Source organism: Urocitellus parryii, chromosome 2 (assembly GCF_045843805.1).
Source record: "Urocitellus parryii isolate mUroPar1 chromosome 2, mUroPar1.hap1, whole genome shotgun sequence".
Classification (NCBI taxonomy): Eukaryota; Metazoa; Chordata; class Mammalia; order Rodentia; family Sciuridae; genus Urocitellus; species Urocitellus parryii.
In genome coordinates, this window is record NC_135532.1 from 639,104 (window position 1) to 654,691 (window position 15,588).

Sequence of the window (15,588 nt, forward strand, 5' to 3'; positions counted from 1 at the left end):
CAGCGGGTGCAGAGCCCTGGGCCCCTGTCAGGCTGTACAGTGACTATGGAGAGCACCTGGGATCCCTGGGACACAGCCACCTGAATGAAGCCGGGTAGGAAACGGTGCGGCGTTGTTCCTGAGCTGGAGGTCAGTTCCCCACGGGTGGCGACTGCCAGCAAGGCAGCAGGTGACCCTCGTGTGGTGCCCTCCTGGCCTCCCGATTGGATCATGAGACTCACAACGATCCCTCTTATCACTCACCCCTCTAGAAACAGCAGCAAGCACATTCTTTCACCTCGCTGACACTCAGAGTTGAAATCTCACTCAGTTTCCACACCACCTGTTCTGTTCTTTCAGTAACAGGCTGCAGCCTGCCGTCCGTGGGGGGCTTCCCAGGCACGTGAGACACCTGCGTTTCTGCCCTCGGGTGTGCAGCTTCCTGCAGGACTCACCCCAGTGTGGGGGTCCTCATTCCCCACAGGGGAGCCCAGTGCCACTGTGCTACAGGAGAGGGACTGACAGGCAGAAAGGCTACACAGCCACAGGAGTGACAGCGGGGCCAAGAGCTCAGTCTGGCCCTTGCTGTTTTCACATGCTCTCCTGACCCCCCAAGGTCACAGTGGCCCTGCAGGTGTTTCCATGACCCGATGCACAGTGGCTCTTGAACATGTCTCTAGGCCAAGCAGAGTTCTACAGATGTGTGGCCATGTGGCCTGGGCATCACCCAGTTGGGTGTGTCCCACAGCATAGAGCAGAAGCCGACCAGGCACGTCACGAGTGCAGTGGGCGGAGCCAGAGCACGGTGCCCAGGGCAGCACCATCCTGTCACTCCACGCTCAGGTACCCGGCCGCCGGGACCGCTCTTCCCCCAAGAGCTCGCCCTGAAGCCCAGCTTCTCGGCTCCACATTCCCACTCACCTCTTCCAAGCTGAGGAAGCTGGTGCCCTGGGGCAGCGTGGAGTCCACAGACCACAGGGGAGCATGGTAAGCACTGGGAGGCTCCATCAGCTGATCTGGGCCTTGTGCTTCTGATGGTCAGCAGAACTGTCGACGCCCAGGCCAAGCACAGCTACTTGGGCAGAGGGCTGCCAGAAAGTGCCCATGTGTCCCTGGCCAACCCCAGCCCTCTCCTCTCAGCATTGCCCTCAAGGATGCTGGTGTGTCTGCCTCTCACCATAACAGGCAGTCTCCCTAACTAGTCTGTCCTTCAGGAGACCAGGGGGATGCCAGGGGGACTAACGGGCCTCCACAGCACAGCAGTCTACAGCCCAGGAGCCTGCTTCCAGCTCAGACTCAGCTGAAAAGGCTCTGCTGCCTTTGACCCTGCACTGGGCCAAACCCAGGCCCTCTCATAGGCTCCGGCTCCCCACCACGCGGTGCCCACCCCCCCTGCACTCTTTTTTTTTTTTTGTACTGGGATTGAACCCAGGGTGCTCTACTACTGGGCCACATCCCCTTTGTGTCTTTTATTTTGAGATACCGTCTCTCTGAGTTGCCCAGGTTGGCCTCCAACTGCAATCCTCCTGCCTCAGCCTGCTGAGTGGCAGGATTACAGGTGTGGCACCACACCCAGACTGCCATTTTGGTTTTGTGGATTTTATTTTGCTTTACAGGAAGCAACTGATGTTAAATACATAAATTTTGTGGCATCTGACTCTGGAGTGAAAGTAATTACTTTAGAGGACTCAAGAAGGCCAGGCTGGCTGGCCAGTGGGGAGGGAAAGCAGACCCTCTGTAAAGGGATAGCGCTATAGACTGCACCAGAACTCCATCAGCTGACCAACAGCTGGACGACCGCGGGCCCAGCGCCCCGGCGTGGCCGGGCAGGCCAAGGCTGGCTTATTCCTGCAGGGCTGACACGTGGGCCCCTCCCTGGAGGTGTGGCACCCCTACAGGGCCTCAGAGCTGGGTGCCCTATGGCTCATCCAGGGAAGGGCCACAGGATGGCACCCCAGGACTCCCCACTGTCCAGGGGGCTCGGGGGCTGGGCTGGAAGGCTCATCCTGCCGCAAGCTCCCAGGACCCTCCCCCTTCTGTGCCATGGCTCCGCAGCATTGGCTCTGGTCCAGCCACGAGAGGTTTCTGGGTTTTCTGGCCCTGTTCTTCCCAGGGGTGGGCAGGCAACTGCCTTATGATCTCGTCCACGTTCCTGCCCCATCATCACAAAGGAGGAGGGAGCAGTGCCGCTGCTCACAGCACCCTGGCAGCCCAGACACTCTGAGCAAAGCACTGGTGTGGCACAAGATGCTGGGGCACCCCACACTGCCTCGCCTGACTCAGCCCACTCTCAGAGTGGTCAGGCACCTGGGACCCCGGCATCAGGGGTGAGGCCCACCATACTATGGATCAGCCTAGTGGCCCAAACACTCAGCTTTGCAACTGAAATCCACTGACCTGCTGCAGACATGGACAGGAATCGCCTCCCTGGATGTTATCTGGAAACAGGACCCCATGTGTGGGATCTCCTGCTGTCTAAGATGCCCATGCCCAGGCTCAGTGGGGGCGGCTCCATGGGGACTGGCTTTTTGCCCTCAGTGCCCTGGTCTTTGGGGGATTCGACTCCCTATTTGTCCCCGGGATATGCTTTATGGAAACATGGGTACAGCGTGGCCCTGCACAGGGTTCCTATAGGCAGAGACGGCAGCTTCGCAACCAGGAGCAGGGATTCTGCTCAGTGTTTCTCTCACATGGACAGAGAAGTTAGCAGAGAATGAGGGTGTGGGGATCTCCCAGGACAGGCCTGGCCACCACCTTGACACCTGGGTCACAAGGAGACCCCAGGACTGACTGCATGTCAGTCGCCTCCATCTCGGGCTGGCTGACTGGCCCCATCTCTGCCTCCCCAGGTGCCGGCCCCATCTCCACGCACTCACTGTCCATGTGACCTCTATCTGCCTTCTTCCTCCCCAGACTTCTGGTGCCTGGATGACCTATACCGCGAGATGGTGAGATGCTATGTGGAGGCCATCGAGAAGCTTCCGGAACGTCGGCCAGACCCAGCCACCGTGGAGGGCTGCTCACTGCTGAAGCCAGATAACTACCTCCTGGCCTGGCACACACCCTTCAGTGAAAAGGGTCAGGGAGTCTGCCCCATTCCCGAGCTTCCAGGCCACAGACATGGGCTCTGCCCTCACCACGGGCACTGGGGTTGGCCCCTAATCTTCTGCGGCCCACATGGGCATCTGCACAGAGGCATGGCTCCCCAGGGGCTTCTTCCTCAGTTCTGGGGTGCCGGGGGCCCCAGGGGTGTGCAGTAGGCAGCCCAGCCTCTGCTCCTGGCCTCTCGAGACCCGTCGTGGTGACGGGTGTGCTGCCGATCTGGACTCAGTCTCCAGGGGCTCTCCCTGAGAAGGCACAGCCACCCGGGTGGGCCAGGCAAGCTGCTCCGGCCCCCTGGTGGCCAAGGAAAGACCCGGTGGTCTGGAAGGGGCAGCTGGAGCAGGTGCACACTGGCCACCCCAGGAAAGCCTGTCACCTCTGTGGAGCGAGAGAGCACACAGGCCTCCGCTGGGTGGGCAGAGGCAGCCCCCTGAGAGGAGCCCTGGCATCATCCGTCAGAGTCACGTGACGGACACCCCTTGATCTGGCAGTCCTCCCTCCAGAGGGGCAACGGACCCATAGTGAGCGTCCAGGAAAGCAAGTGTGCAGGGCGCCCTCTGCAGCGCTCGTGGGAGCAGAAGCCTGGAAAGGCTGCGGGAGTTGGCCCCTGTGGGTGTCGGCCAGGCTCCAGGCAGTGCTCTGCCGCCGCCCGGCTGCCCGGGTGCCCGGCTGCCCGGCTGCCCTGCTGCCCCGCTGCCCCGCTGCCCCGCTGCCCTGCGCGGTGTTTATGGGAAGGACGGGGCAGGGAGAGGTCACGGACGCCTCTGCCCAGGAAACTTCTCTAAGGGAAAAGCAGCACTTGGCCTTGGAGACAGAGCAAGGCCGAGGGGGTTCTGGGCTTTAAATCGGCTTTTGTTTCAAACCCTTTGGTTCTTGTCCTTTACCTTGTGGATGCACGACTCTGACTGTAAAGAACTGGCTGGGCTCAGCTGTGGGGGCTCGCCTAACCTGCGAGGCACTGGTTCGACCCTCAGCACCACATATAAGTGAACAAATAACAAAGGCATTGTGTCCAACTACAACTAAAAAATATTTTTTTTAAAATAACTAATTTGAATATCTTTATTTTTTAAGAACACACAATCAACTGACTTGGTTTCTAATCTAACTTCTGATACCACTTTGTGACATTGAACAGGTCTCTGACCGCTTATAGCCAACATTGCTCTTTAGACTTTTTTTAGTGGTAGATGGACACAACACCTTTATTTTTTTATTTATCTTTATGTGGTGCTGAGGATTGAACCCAGTGCCCCACGTGTGCTAGGCAAGTGCTCTGCCACTGAGCCACAGCACAGCCTCTCTTTAGACTTCTAATGCCACCTCTGTCCAATGGGAAGGACCCTCGGAAGCCTGCCTGTGACTTGACTGTCAGTGGCCTTCCCATTACCTCTTGCCTCGGGCTGGGAACCCTGAGGCCGGAAGCTGACTTGGTGGTGTCTTTGCAGCTCGAGCAGGTGAACATGCCCTGAGCTCTCCAAGTGTAACTCCAGTCAGCCTCAGGAGCTGTTCACCTTCTGGGGCCCCAGCTCCGACCCAGAGCCTCTCTGCTACTCCAGTTCCCTGCTGCAATGATATCTCAACTTCTTATCTGCATGTTTATCACATAATTTTCATTTTGGAAAATTCTAGTGTGTGCAAGAGTAGAGAGAAAACTATAATGAGTGCTGGCCCACATTTGGGGTTCTGCAGGCCAGCCTCACCATCAACCTGGGTGCAGTCCTGTGCAGGGGCAGTGCGGGGGTGTGGGAGGAGCCTCTCCCCATCAGGTCCTCACTGTCTCCAGCTGGTCTGGTTCCATGTCTCCCACGTGCCGTGTGCCCCTTAGGTGGATGTAAAGCAGACCTGAGCTCAGGTCAGTCCACTCTGTGTGTGGTTGGAATGTAAGAAGGAGCTCCTGCCACATCCGTTCAGAAGACGGAAGGAGGCAGTTAGAGATAGTTCTCTCCCCTGGGTGTAGCCTCAAAGCACAAAGCTACTGCACCTGGCTGTGGTGTGGCAGTGTCTGTTCCTGTCCAATCCAGGTGGAGCCTTGGTGCTCCGTCCAGCAGGGTGGACAGAGGCCTGGAGTGCTGGGGGCCTGCCCTGGTCAAGGGCCAGTGCAGCTACTATGCGACTCCTGAAGCTCCTCACTTTCTCTCTCAAGGGATTGCTTTAGCCAGAAGGCTCACTCCAGAGCCAAAGGGTACCTATGACCAGCTCTTGGACATCCAGAACTGTAAAGATGGAGTTATGGAACAGAAACTGTCCACTTCCTTTAAACGTCTATTGACAGACACAAGAGCTGGGTCAACTGTATTGATGACATATGCAATAACTTTTAGAGCAAAGTACATCGCCAGGAACACAGAAGCAACTTGGTCACGCCTCATGGGCCTTGGTTCATCAGGAGGGCACACCACCTAGGCCTTCATGCACCTGATAGCAATCTTCAGAGTGACTTGCCATTGTTCACTCACCCAAATGACATCCCCCCAACAGGAATTTGGTTTTTTATTCTTTAAAATTGTTCACAGAGTTTTCCTACATAATCCAACATACAACAGAGAAATTGTATGTCTTTTTTTTTTTCAGTTTGCATACAGTGGAAAAACAAGTATGTTTTACAAAGTTTAACTCATAGACACTAGCAGGTCGACAATTTAAAATCCGTGAGTTGAGAAATTATCTAATAAACATAATCCCAAAAGACATCCTGATGAATGTGCTGTCACATGAGGTTTTATACTTTAGAAATGATGGTGCTGCTAGATTGCCAGAGGTGGGCTTATTGGAGAAAGAGTCTGACACAGGTGCTCATCTCCACACAGGCTCAGGATTCGGAGCTGCCACAAAGGCCATGTGCATCGGCATGCGGTACTGGAAGCCAGAGCGGCTGGGGACTCTGATCGAAGTCAGCATTGAGTGCGGCAGAATGACCCACAACCATCCCACAGGTAATGCTGGTGCCAGACAGGTGCAGGCCTGCCTGCTGAGGGAGCCCTGGCCTTGGGGCGTGGCAGCACTCAAGCTGGCTGGCTCCTGTGGTCTCCCTGGCTCTTGGACTGGAAATCTCGGGCGGCCGGGCCGACCTTCCCATCTGGCTGAGTTGGGGGAACTGGGCCATCTCTTCATCTTGCCTGAGGTCTCCTTCACATGTGAAGGCAGAATCAGTGCCAGACCTATGATGGTGGGAGGTTGGGCAGGGGAAAGACTCCCACTGATTCTGGGTTCGTTCGTGTTAGTCCAAAGAGAAAAAAGAGAGGTGCCCTGCGGTGCGACTGCACAGAAGCAGCACTGGGGGATGGCATGGTTAGGGGAACTGGGCACTGACCAGGGTGCGGCCAACCTTGCCCTGCCTCACCTGTCACAGATGATGGTGGCAGTGGCACTGTGAATTGACCCAGGGAATACTTGGAGTTGGGATGGCCTTTCTTCCCCACTCTGTGGTCTGGGTGGATTCAGACAGACCTGGTTCTGCAGCTTGGTGACCTGGAGCCAGGGCCCCACTTCCTGAGCTTCATCTCCTGGTCTGCACAGCAGGCACACTGGAATGGCCAGGCCACACCCCCAGGGCCATCTTTCAGAGCCAGGCTCTGGGAGTGCAAGATGAACTGAGTTGACAATGTCACCCTGAACACAGGGTCCCACAGATGGCACAGGGAGGCCAGAACTTTCTGGAACTTCTGGACTGTACAACATTGTCCAACAGTGTCCTCATGGAGGGCCTATCAGGAGCCCCTCTGCTGGGCCTGGAGTAAGTGGTGTGGTCAGCTCATCAACAGAGCCACCCTCCGCTCACAGCTTGCACGTTGGCTGGAAAGGCAGGTGCACAGGCTACAGGCCAGGTCTGCTCAGAGACCAGGACCTGAGGGCCAGCCACAGCGGGCTCTCTCCCCCCACCCCACCCCCGCAGGCTTCCTCGGCTCCCTGTGCACGGCCCTGTTTGCCTCTTACGCAGTACAAGGAAAGCCGCTGGTGCAGTGGGGGCGGGACATGCTGAAGGTGGTCCCGAGGGCTGAGGAGTACTGCAGGAAGACCATCCGGCACATGGCAGGTGAGCTCGGCTGGCTTTCCACAGCAGCTCCTCGGGGGCTCCCCCGCCCCAGGGGCATTCCTGCAAGGCAGGCCGGAGAACCCCCCCTAGTCAGCGCCGGCAGAGCCGACCTCACAAAGAAGGAGTGGGGTTGGCTGCACCTGGCAGCCACACAGCTGCTCAGAGCGGTGGGGTGCTCCAGGAGAGCCAGGCCAGGCCAGCACCCACCGTCTCTGCAGGCTCCACCTCACCCTGGCCTCCCGTGGCAGCGCAGAGAGGAGCTGGGCTTATGCTGCAATGCCCAAGCTGACATGAGCGTCTAGGGCAAAGAAGTGAAGCTTCCCGTCTGGGGAGCCAGGAGCCGGGTCAGCACCCCAGCCTGACCCAAGACCCAGTTTCCGCCCAGCTGGGAAGGTGTGCACCCCTGCCACCAAGCCCACAGCGATCCATGACTTTTGAGGACATTTGTTCCCAGAGTTCCCATCTGTGCCCATTCATCATCTAGGACACAAGGGCCATATTCATGAGCATGTCAATAACAGGTCACCAGGATCCCATGTTTCCAATGACCTAGGAGTTCTGAAATGCTGTTTAGGTGCTGACTCATGAGCCCAGGGCCAGGGGAGAGGTCCTTGGCTCTGAGAGGGACAGGGGCCAGGTGAGGCAGCCCTGGGGATCCTTTGACATTCCCACAAGTTGAGGAAGCTTTCTGAAATAGGGTATCTGATGTGTCTGATGTGTCCAGAAAGAGAGGAGAGGAGGGAGAGCATGGGGCCCGGGGGAAAGGGGAAGAGAGAAGAGGAGGGGAGGGGAGGGGAGTGCATGGGGCCAGGGGTCCTGGGGGAGGGGAGGGGAGGGGAGAGGAGGGGACAGCCTAGGGCTGGGGTCCAGGGCAGAGGAGAGGAGAGCTGAGTGTGGGGCCAGGGTCCTGCGGGATGGTCAGCTCCAGCAGTGGCAAGGCTCTGTGCCCACCTCCCTCAGTTGTGAGGTGCCCTCTGTGTGGCTTGGCTCCAGTGAGCCCGACTCTAGGGCAGTTGCAGGCACGTGCCCAGTGCCATGGCTAGTTCTGCTTCTGTGACTTAAGACGTGCTTCTCAGCTCCCTTATCTCCAGCAGCTCTGCTGTCCCCCGTGCAGGGCAACACAGTTGGGCCTTGTCCATGGGTGGGTTCCCTTGTGCAGTGGGCGCGACTGACCCCTTTCAGTGTGAGGCCCTGCAGCCCTGCCTCTGCCCTTCCCGGCAGTGCCCCATCCCCACTCTGCTGCCCAGAGTGGCTTCTGCGTGTGCTGGACTGTGGTCCACCCACACCCTGAGGCTCCAGGGCACAGGGATCAGCCAGGTGGTTTGGACACCTCTTTCTTGTGGGTACTGACTGTCCAGAAACAGGCCTGTGGGTCTGACCGTAAGCCTGCTTGACCCGACATTTATGGTTTCTTTGACAAGAACCCAACAGGCCCCAATGTCACTGCAGAGAACTAAGTTCTGCAAGGCTCACCGGAGATGTCCCCTGGCTTTAGAGCTGGAGTTGGAAGGGCTCTGCTGGCCTATGCCATGTGTCTGCTGTTCCTTCCCAGGTGCTGACCCAGGACCTGTCCTGCGGCCAGGAGGGTGGCAGGAGGGGTTTCTCCATCTCTGCTCTGCTCCCCATTTCTGGACAGGCAAAGGATCTGTGTCCACCTCCAGGAGTGTCCGTGGGCCTCAGCAGTCCCTAAGGGCCAACATGGCTGGTGTCCTGGGGGCCTCCAGCCATGAGGAGGGGACTGAGGTGGCTAGACAGGCTCTGGCCTGGAGCAGCAGGGGAAGGGGCAGGGCCTCAGGGTCTTCTGCCTGCTGCCCCTCTGAGCTCTAGAAGTGGCCCTGTGTGGTCTCTGATGTGTGCAGCTGGGGGTCTTGGCCAAGACAGTGTCCTCCTCACCAAACTGACCAAAAGTTACCCCAACACACCCGGGGCTAGTTTTCCCGGAGGGCTCCCGTGCAGCACTGGCTGAGTCCTACACGGTGCAGGCCCAGAACCTGCAGCTGCTGCCTGTTCCCAGCTCTCGGGGCAGGAGGTCCCTCCCCGCACACCTGCTCCTGGGAGGGCATGCTGCCCCCTCCTCCTGCCCACGGCCGGTGGCCGCTCCCCTATGCTTCTGTCTAGAGTACCAGGAGCACTGGTTCTACTTTGAAGCTAAGTGGCAGTTTTACTTGGAGGAGAGAAAGATCAGTGAGGACTCGGGAAACGAAGCCACCTTTCCTGAGAACTACGACGCGGAGGAGAGAGACAAGGCAAGTCCTGCCCCTGCTGGGACGCACCTCACGGTGGCTGCACTCGGGCACACAGCAGCTGGTGGGTGGGTGGCTGCCGGTGGGAGGGAGGCGTTGAGTTCCACCTGGGCTCATGCCCCAACCGTGGCCCTCTTCAGACCTACAAGAAGTGGAGCTCGGAAGGCCGCGGGGGACGGCGAGGCCATGACGCCCCCATGATAGCCTACGACGCCCTCCTGGCGGCAGGCGGCAGCTGGACGGAGCTGTGCCAGCGGGCCATGCTCCACGGAGGTGAGCCCCCGGCCAGAGACACTGGGCCCCCCATGGGGCCCCTCGGGAGGCCTCTGCCACCTGCACACTGGCCAGCACAGAGGCCACGGCGCCTGCTCTGGGGCTGTCCTGTGCCTCCGCCGTCCTGTGCCTCCGCAGCTCTGTGCAGTCCTGGCCTGCGCTGGGTGGTCAGTCCCCGGCCAGATGAGCTTGCTCCATCTCTCCGGACAGCACCCATACCTGGGACTGTGTTGTAGCACCCATATCTGGGACTGTGTTGTAGCACCCATACCTGGGACTGTGTTGTGACCCCCAGGAGAAAGACACGCGCCCCTCCCCGTCCTGGCAGGGACTTCTGCGCTCACTGGGTTGCCCCGGGGCTGGGCATGCTTTCTCCCACTGCGGAGGAGCCCATGCTGCCTGGCCTGTGGGCTGCAGAGAAGCCAGGACCCAGCTGGGCACCCAGCCGAGGAGAAGCAGGGGCTGTGGGGACGGGCGGGAGTCGTCCGCAGAGCCCTGAAGGCTGGGCTGAGCGCGCTGTGCTGTCTGGGGACTGAGTGCAGGCCGAGTGTCCTCTGGGCACCAGAGTGGACAGCTGGGGTGGGTGAAGGGGGAGGAGTGCTGCGGTGCCAGGCAAGGCTGAGGGGGCCAGCCTGGGCAAGGGCATCGGCAGAGCCAGAGGGGAAGTGGCCCACAGGGGCCCACCTCAAGAGGTCCTGGCCCCTGGGGTCCCCCCAACCCAGCCCCATGGCACATGCACCTCTCTGTGATGGGGGTAGCCAGAGCAGAAAGCTCTGTGTGGGACCAGAACCTGTCCACTCCTGAAAGAGGGGCCCTGGAGGAGCAGGGCCGGGGTGGTGACACACCTGTGTGTGCCCTTCCAGGTGAGAGTGGGGCCACCGGGTCCATCGCCGGCTGCCTGTTCGGACTGCTGCACGGGCTGGACGCGGTGCCCAGGGGCTTGTACCAGGAGCTGGAGCACAGGCCCAGACTGGAGAGCGTGGGCGCTGCCCTCCACCGCCTGTCCACAGAGGAGAAGTAAAGCTTCTGCCACTGCCTCCCGGGGCCCCAGCAGCAAGTAGCCCCCAGGGGAGGGTGGCCCACACCTGCTTCCCCTCCAGCTGCAGTGTCCACCTCCACCTGACACAGGTTGCCCGTCTGGAGGTGACTCCCACACCCTGCTCACCCAGAGCACTGCCGATGTGGCTCAGCCTGCTGCACGGGCACCTCCAATACAGTGTCCCCTGCGTGTCCTGGACAGCTGGTGTTTATTCTGCTGCCCAGACAGTACCGTCTGCCCCCTCACGCCGACACAGGGTCTGCAGTGGTGCTCCATCTGAGAACAGCTTGTCCTTTCTACTGCTGGACACTTGTCTGATGGCTGCACACCTGCACCACCTCAGGCTCCCGGAGAGTCACCTCCCCAGGCAGACAGAGGCTCCATGTCCTCACGGGGGGGGGGGGGGGGGGGCCTCCGGGCTCTGGGCGCCTTCTGGTGGCAGAAGCTCTGGCCTCACCTCCCCCGCCAAGTGCGTAGCCACACGGGGCCTCTGAGGTCAGTGCCTCTGGGAACACATGGCCGAGGGCCAGGGAGCAGTGCCCTCTGGGGGTCTGCCTGCCAGGCTTCCCACAGAAGGTCCCCAGCCCCTGCAGCCCTGCTCCCTGGGGGGTCGCCGGGGCACTGCTGGGGCCTGAGGGGACACTTGCTCCTGTTGCTGAGGTGACTCTGGATGTGATTTTCTCCAAGCAGCATCAGGTGTGAGTAGAGCAGCGCTTGGTGGTGGGCGGAGCTCGGCCCTGGCTGGGCCTGTCTTGGTGGCCGTGGTGTTCCTGGGCTTGAGCCCTCTCTGAGGAGAGCTGCCCCTCGGGTGCGCGCAGGCCAGGGTGCCAACCGCGCCGCAGAGCACCGGGGCAGGGAGCTCGCGGTGCGGGAAGGTGGCCGAGCCCAGAGGCCCACCTGGGCTGTGGCACTGTCTCCTTCTGTGGGTAGTTTGGACAGTGCGTGGTGTCCCCAGGTTTGGGTGTCCAGCAGACGTCTGGACCAGTGGCTACTGGTGAGGCCCCGCCTCCCAGGCTCAGGCGCTGCTGGGCTTCCTGGAGTTGGGCTGGGGTGGCTCCTCAGCAGTGGCCCGGCTCGCGCATCCCAGAGGAGCGTAGGCGTGGTCAGGGAGCCTGTGAGACCACACTGGGCAGCAGCCCTGTCTGCACAGGCTGTTTCTGAACGGGGCTGGGACTGGTGTGCTCTCAGTCAGAGTCAGAAAGGCAGGTCTCGCCTCGACGGGGGCCTTCCCCTTACAGGGGCCTTCCCCTCACCTCCAGCAGAGGACGGCTCTCAGGATGAGGGCGCACAGGGAGACCAGCCTGGGGGGAGGTCAGAAAGCAGGCTGCTTAAAAGCTGATCCCACTCTGGAATGTTAGGCTAAATGAGACCCTCAGACACCACAGCACATTTTCCCAGCTTCGTCCTCCTTTAAGGAGTAAATGCAGACGTTGAGACGTAAAACCACAGAGAGCAGGGAGGTGCGTACCGTGTCTTCCCAATTTTTAGAAACTGAGCGCTCACTGGCTTGGTTTTTATTATAAGGCCAGAGGTGCACACAGCTGGCTGCAGGCCGGCTGCTGCTGACGGGCGAGTGGGAGGCTGCTTGGGTCCCTGTGCCTGCCCAATAGCACGCGTGGCCTCTCTCCACGACGGGCGTGCACCAGGCAAGACAGTTTGCTTTGGTTTTCCACTAACTTTTTAGACGGACACAATATCTTTATTTTATTTGTTTATTTTTATGTGGTGCTGAAGTGTGAACCCAGTGACTCACATGTGCGAGGCAAGTGTTCTACCACGGAGCTACAGCCCCAGCCCACTTTTTTGTATTTTATTTAGAGACAGGGTCTCCCAAAGTTGCTTAGGTCCTCACTAAGTTGCTGAGGCTGGCTTTGAACTCCTCATCCTCCTGCCTCAGCCTCCCAGGCTGCTGAGATTACAGGCGTGTGCCACCTCACCCAGCTAAACTGAGTTTTTCTTTTTTAGATGTTGATGGACCTTTATTTTATTCATTTACTTATATGCGGCACTGAGAATCAAACCAAGGGCCTCACACATATTAGACAAGCGCTCTACCACTGAGCCACAACCCCAGCCCCTGAGTTTTTTTTAATATTTCCTAGGTCTCTTATCCTGTTTATCTATCATCTTTCAATTACATATCTACCTCCTATCTACCTATCATCTGTCCAAAACTACCTATACCTATCACCTATTGATCATCTTCTACATACCTATCTCCCATCTGTGTACCTCTGTACCTGTATCAATCATCTACACCCCACCTCCCCTCTCTCTACCTCTGTCTGTACCTGTATCTACCTACCACCTGTCAATCATCTCTCTACCTCTGTCTTTACCTGTATCTACCTACCACCTGTCAATCATCTCTCTACCTCTGTCTGACCTGTATCTACCTACCACCTGACAATCATCTCTACCTCTGTCTGTACCTGTATCTACCTACCACCTGACAATCATCTCTACCTCTGTCTGTACCTGTATCTACCTACCACCTGACAATCATCTCTACCTCTGTCTGTACCTGTATCTACCTACCACCTGACAATCATCTCTACCTCTGTCTGACCTGTATCTACCTACCACCTGTCAATCATCTCTCTACCTCTGTCTGTACCTGTATCTACCTACCACCTGTCAATCATCTCTCTACCTCTGTCTGACCTGTATCTACCTACCACCTGACAATCATCTCTACCTCTGTCTGTACCTGTATCTACCTACCACCTGACAATCATCTCTACCTCTGTCTGTACCTGTATCTACCTACCACCTGACAATCATCTCTACCTCTGTCTGTACCTGTATCTACCTACCACCTGACACTCATCTCTACCTCTGTCTGACCTGTATCTACCTACCACCTGTCAATCATCTCTACCTCTGTCTGTACCTGTATCTACCTACCACCTGACAATCATCTCTACCACTGTCTGTACCTGTATCTACCTACCACCTATCAATCCTCTCTCTACCTCTGTCTGACCTGTATCTACCTACCACCTGACAATCATCTCTACCTCTGTCTGTACCTGTATCTACCTACCACCTATCAATCCTCTCTCTACCTCTGTCTGACCTGTATCTACCTACCACCTGTCAATCCTCTCTCTACCTCTGTCTGTACCTGTATCTACCTACCACCTGGCAATCATCTCTACCTCTGTCTGACCTGTATCTACCTACCACCTGACAATCATCTCTACCTCTGTCTGTACCTGTATCTACCTACCACCTGTCAATCATCTCTCTACCTCTGTCTGACCTGTATCTACCTACCACCTATCAATCCTCTCTCTACCTCTGTCTGACCTGTATCTACCTACCACCTGACAATCATCTCTACCTCTGTCTGACCTGTATCTACCTACCACCTGACAATCATCTCTACCTCTGTCTGTACCTGTATCTACCTACCACCTGTCAATCCTCTCTCTACCTCTGTCTGACCTGTATCTACCTACCACCTGACAATCATCTCTCTACCTCTGTCTGTACCTGTATCTACCTACCACCTGTCAATCATCTCTACCTCTGTCTGTACCTGTATCTACCTACCACCTGACAATCATCTCTCTACCTCTGTCTGACCTGTATCTACCTACCACCTGTCAATCATCTCTCTACCTCTGTCTGTACCTGTATCTACCTACCACCTGACAATCATCTCTACCTCTGTCTGTACCTGTATCTACCTACCACCTGACAATCATCTCTCTACCTCTGTCTGTACCTGTATCTACCTACCACCTGACAATCATCTCTACCTCTGTCTGTACCTGTATCTACCTACCACCTGACAATCATCTCTACCTCTGTCTGTACCTGTATCTACCTACCACCTGACAATCATCTCTACCTCTGTCTGTACCTGTATCTACCTACCACCTATCAATCCTCTCTCTACCTCTGTCTGTACCTGTATCTACCTACCACCTGACAATCATCTCTACCTCTGTCTGTACCTGTATCTACCTACCACCTGACAATCATCTCTCTACCTCTGTCTGACCTGTATCTACCTACCACCTATCAATCCTCTCTCTACCTCTGTCTGACCTGTATCTACCTACCACCTGACAATCATCTCTACCTCTGTCTGTACCTGTATCTACCTACCACCTGACAATCCTCTCTCTACCTCTGTCTGACCTGTATCTACCTACCACCTGTCAATCATCTCTCTACCTCTGTCTGTACCTGTATCTACCTACCACCTGACAATCATCTCTCTACCTCTGTCTGTACCTGTATCTACCTACCACCTGTCAATCATCTCTCTACCTCTGTCTGACCTGTATCTACCTACCACCTGACAATTATCTCTACCTCTGTCTGTACCTGTATCTACCTACCACCTGTCAATCATCTCTACCTCTGTCTGTACCTGTATCTACTTACCACCTGACAATCATCTCTACCTCTGTCTGTACTTGTATCTACCTACCACCTGACAATCATCTCTACCTCTGTCTGTACCTGTATCTACCTACCACCTGACAATCATCTCTACCTCTGTCTGACCTGTATCTACCTACCACCTGACAATCATCTCTACCTCTGTCTGACCTGTATCTACCTACCACCTGACAATCATCTCTACCTCTGTCTGTACCTGTATCTACCTACCACCTATCAATCCTCTCTCTACCTCTGTCTGACCTGTATCTACCTACCACCTGTCAATCCTCTCTCTACCTCTGTCTGTACCTGTATCTACCTACCACCTGACAATCATCTCTACCTCTGTCTGTACCTGTATCTACCTACCACCTGACAATCATCTCTACCTCTGTCTGACCTGTATCTACCTACCACCTGACAATCATCTCTACCTCTGTCTGTACCTGTATCTACCTACCACCTGTCAATCATCTCTCTACCTCTGTCTGACCTGTATCTACCTACCACCTGTC

At 56.9% G+C, this 15,588-nt stretch overlaps 1 protein-coding gene across 8 annotated transcripts in view; it reads left to right on the forward strand.

Annotated features, from left to right (window-relative positions):
• Window positions 1-15,588, forward strand: part of Adprhl1 (ADP-ribosylhydrolase like 1) — a 43,216-nt gene that overhangs the window by 2,970 nt on the left and 24,658 nt on the right. For 5 of the 8 annotated variants that reach the window (XM_077795100.1, XM_077795103.1, XM_077795104.1 and 2 more), the window contains exons 2-7: window positions 2,893-3,057; window positions 5,892-6,017; window positions 6,977-7,117; window positions 9,236-9,363; window positions 9,501-9,633; window positions 10,497-10,650. In XM_077795100.1, the coding sequence (XP_077651226.1) occupies window positions 2,893-3,057; window positions 5,892-6,017; window positions 6,977-7,117; window positions 9,236-9,363; window positions 9,501-9,633; window positions 10,497-10,650 (847 nt within the window). Of the gene's footprint in view, window positions 1-2,892; window positions 3,058-3,079; window positions 3,603-5,891; window positions 6,018-6,976; window positions 7,118-9,235; window positions 9,364-9,500; window positions 9,634-10,496; window positions 10,970-15,588 lie in introns of those variants that run through there. The other 3 variants (XM_026382561.2, XM_077795101.1, XM_077795102.1) reach the window with 3 other exon arrangements.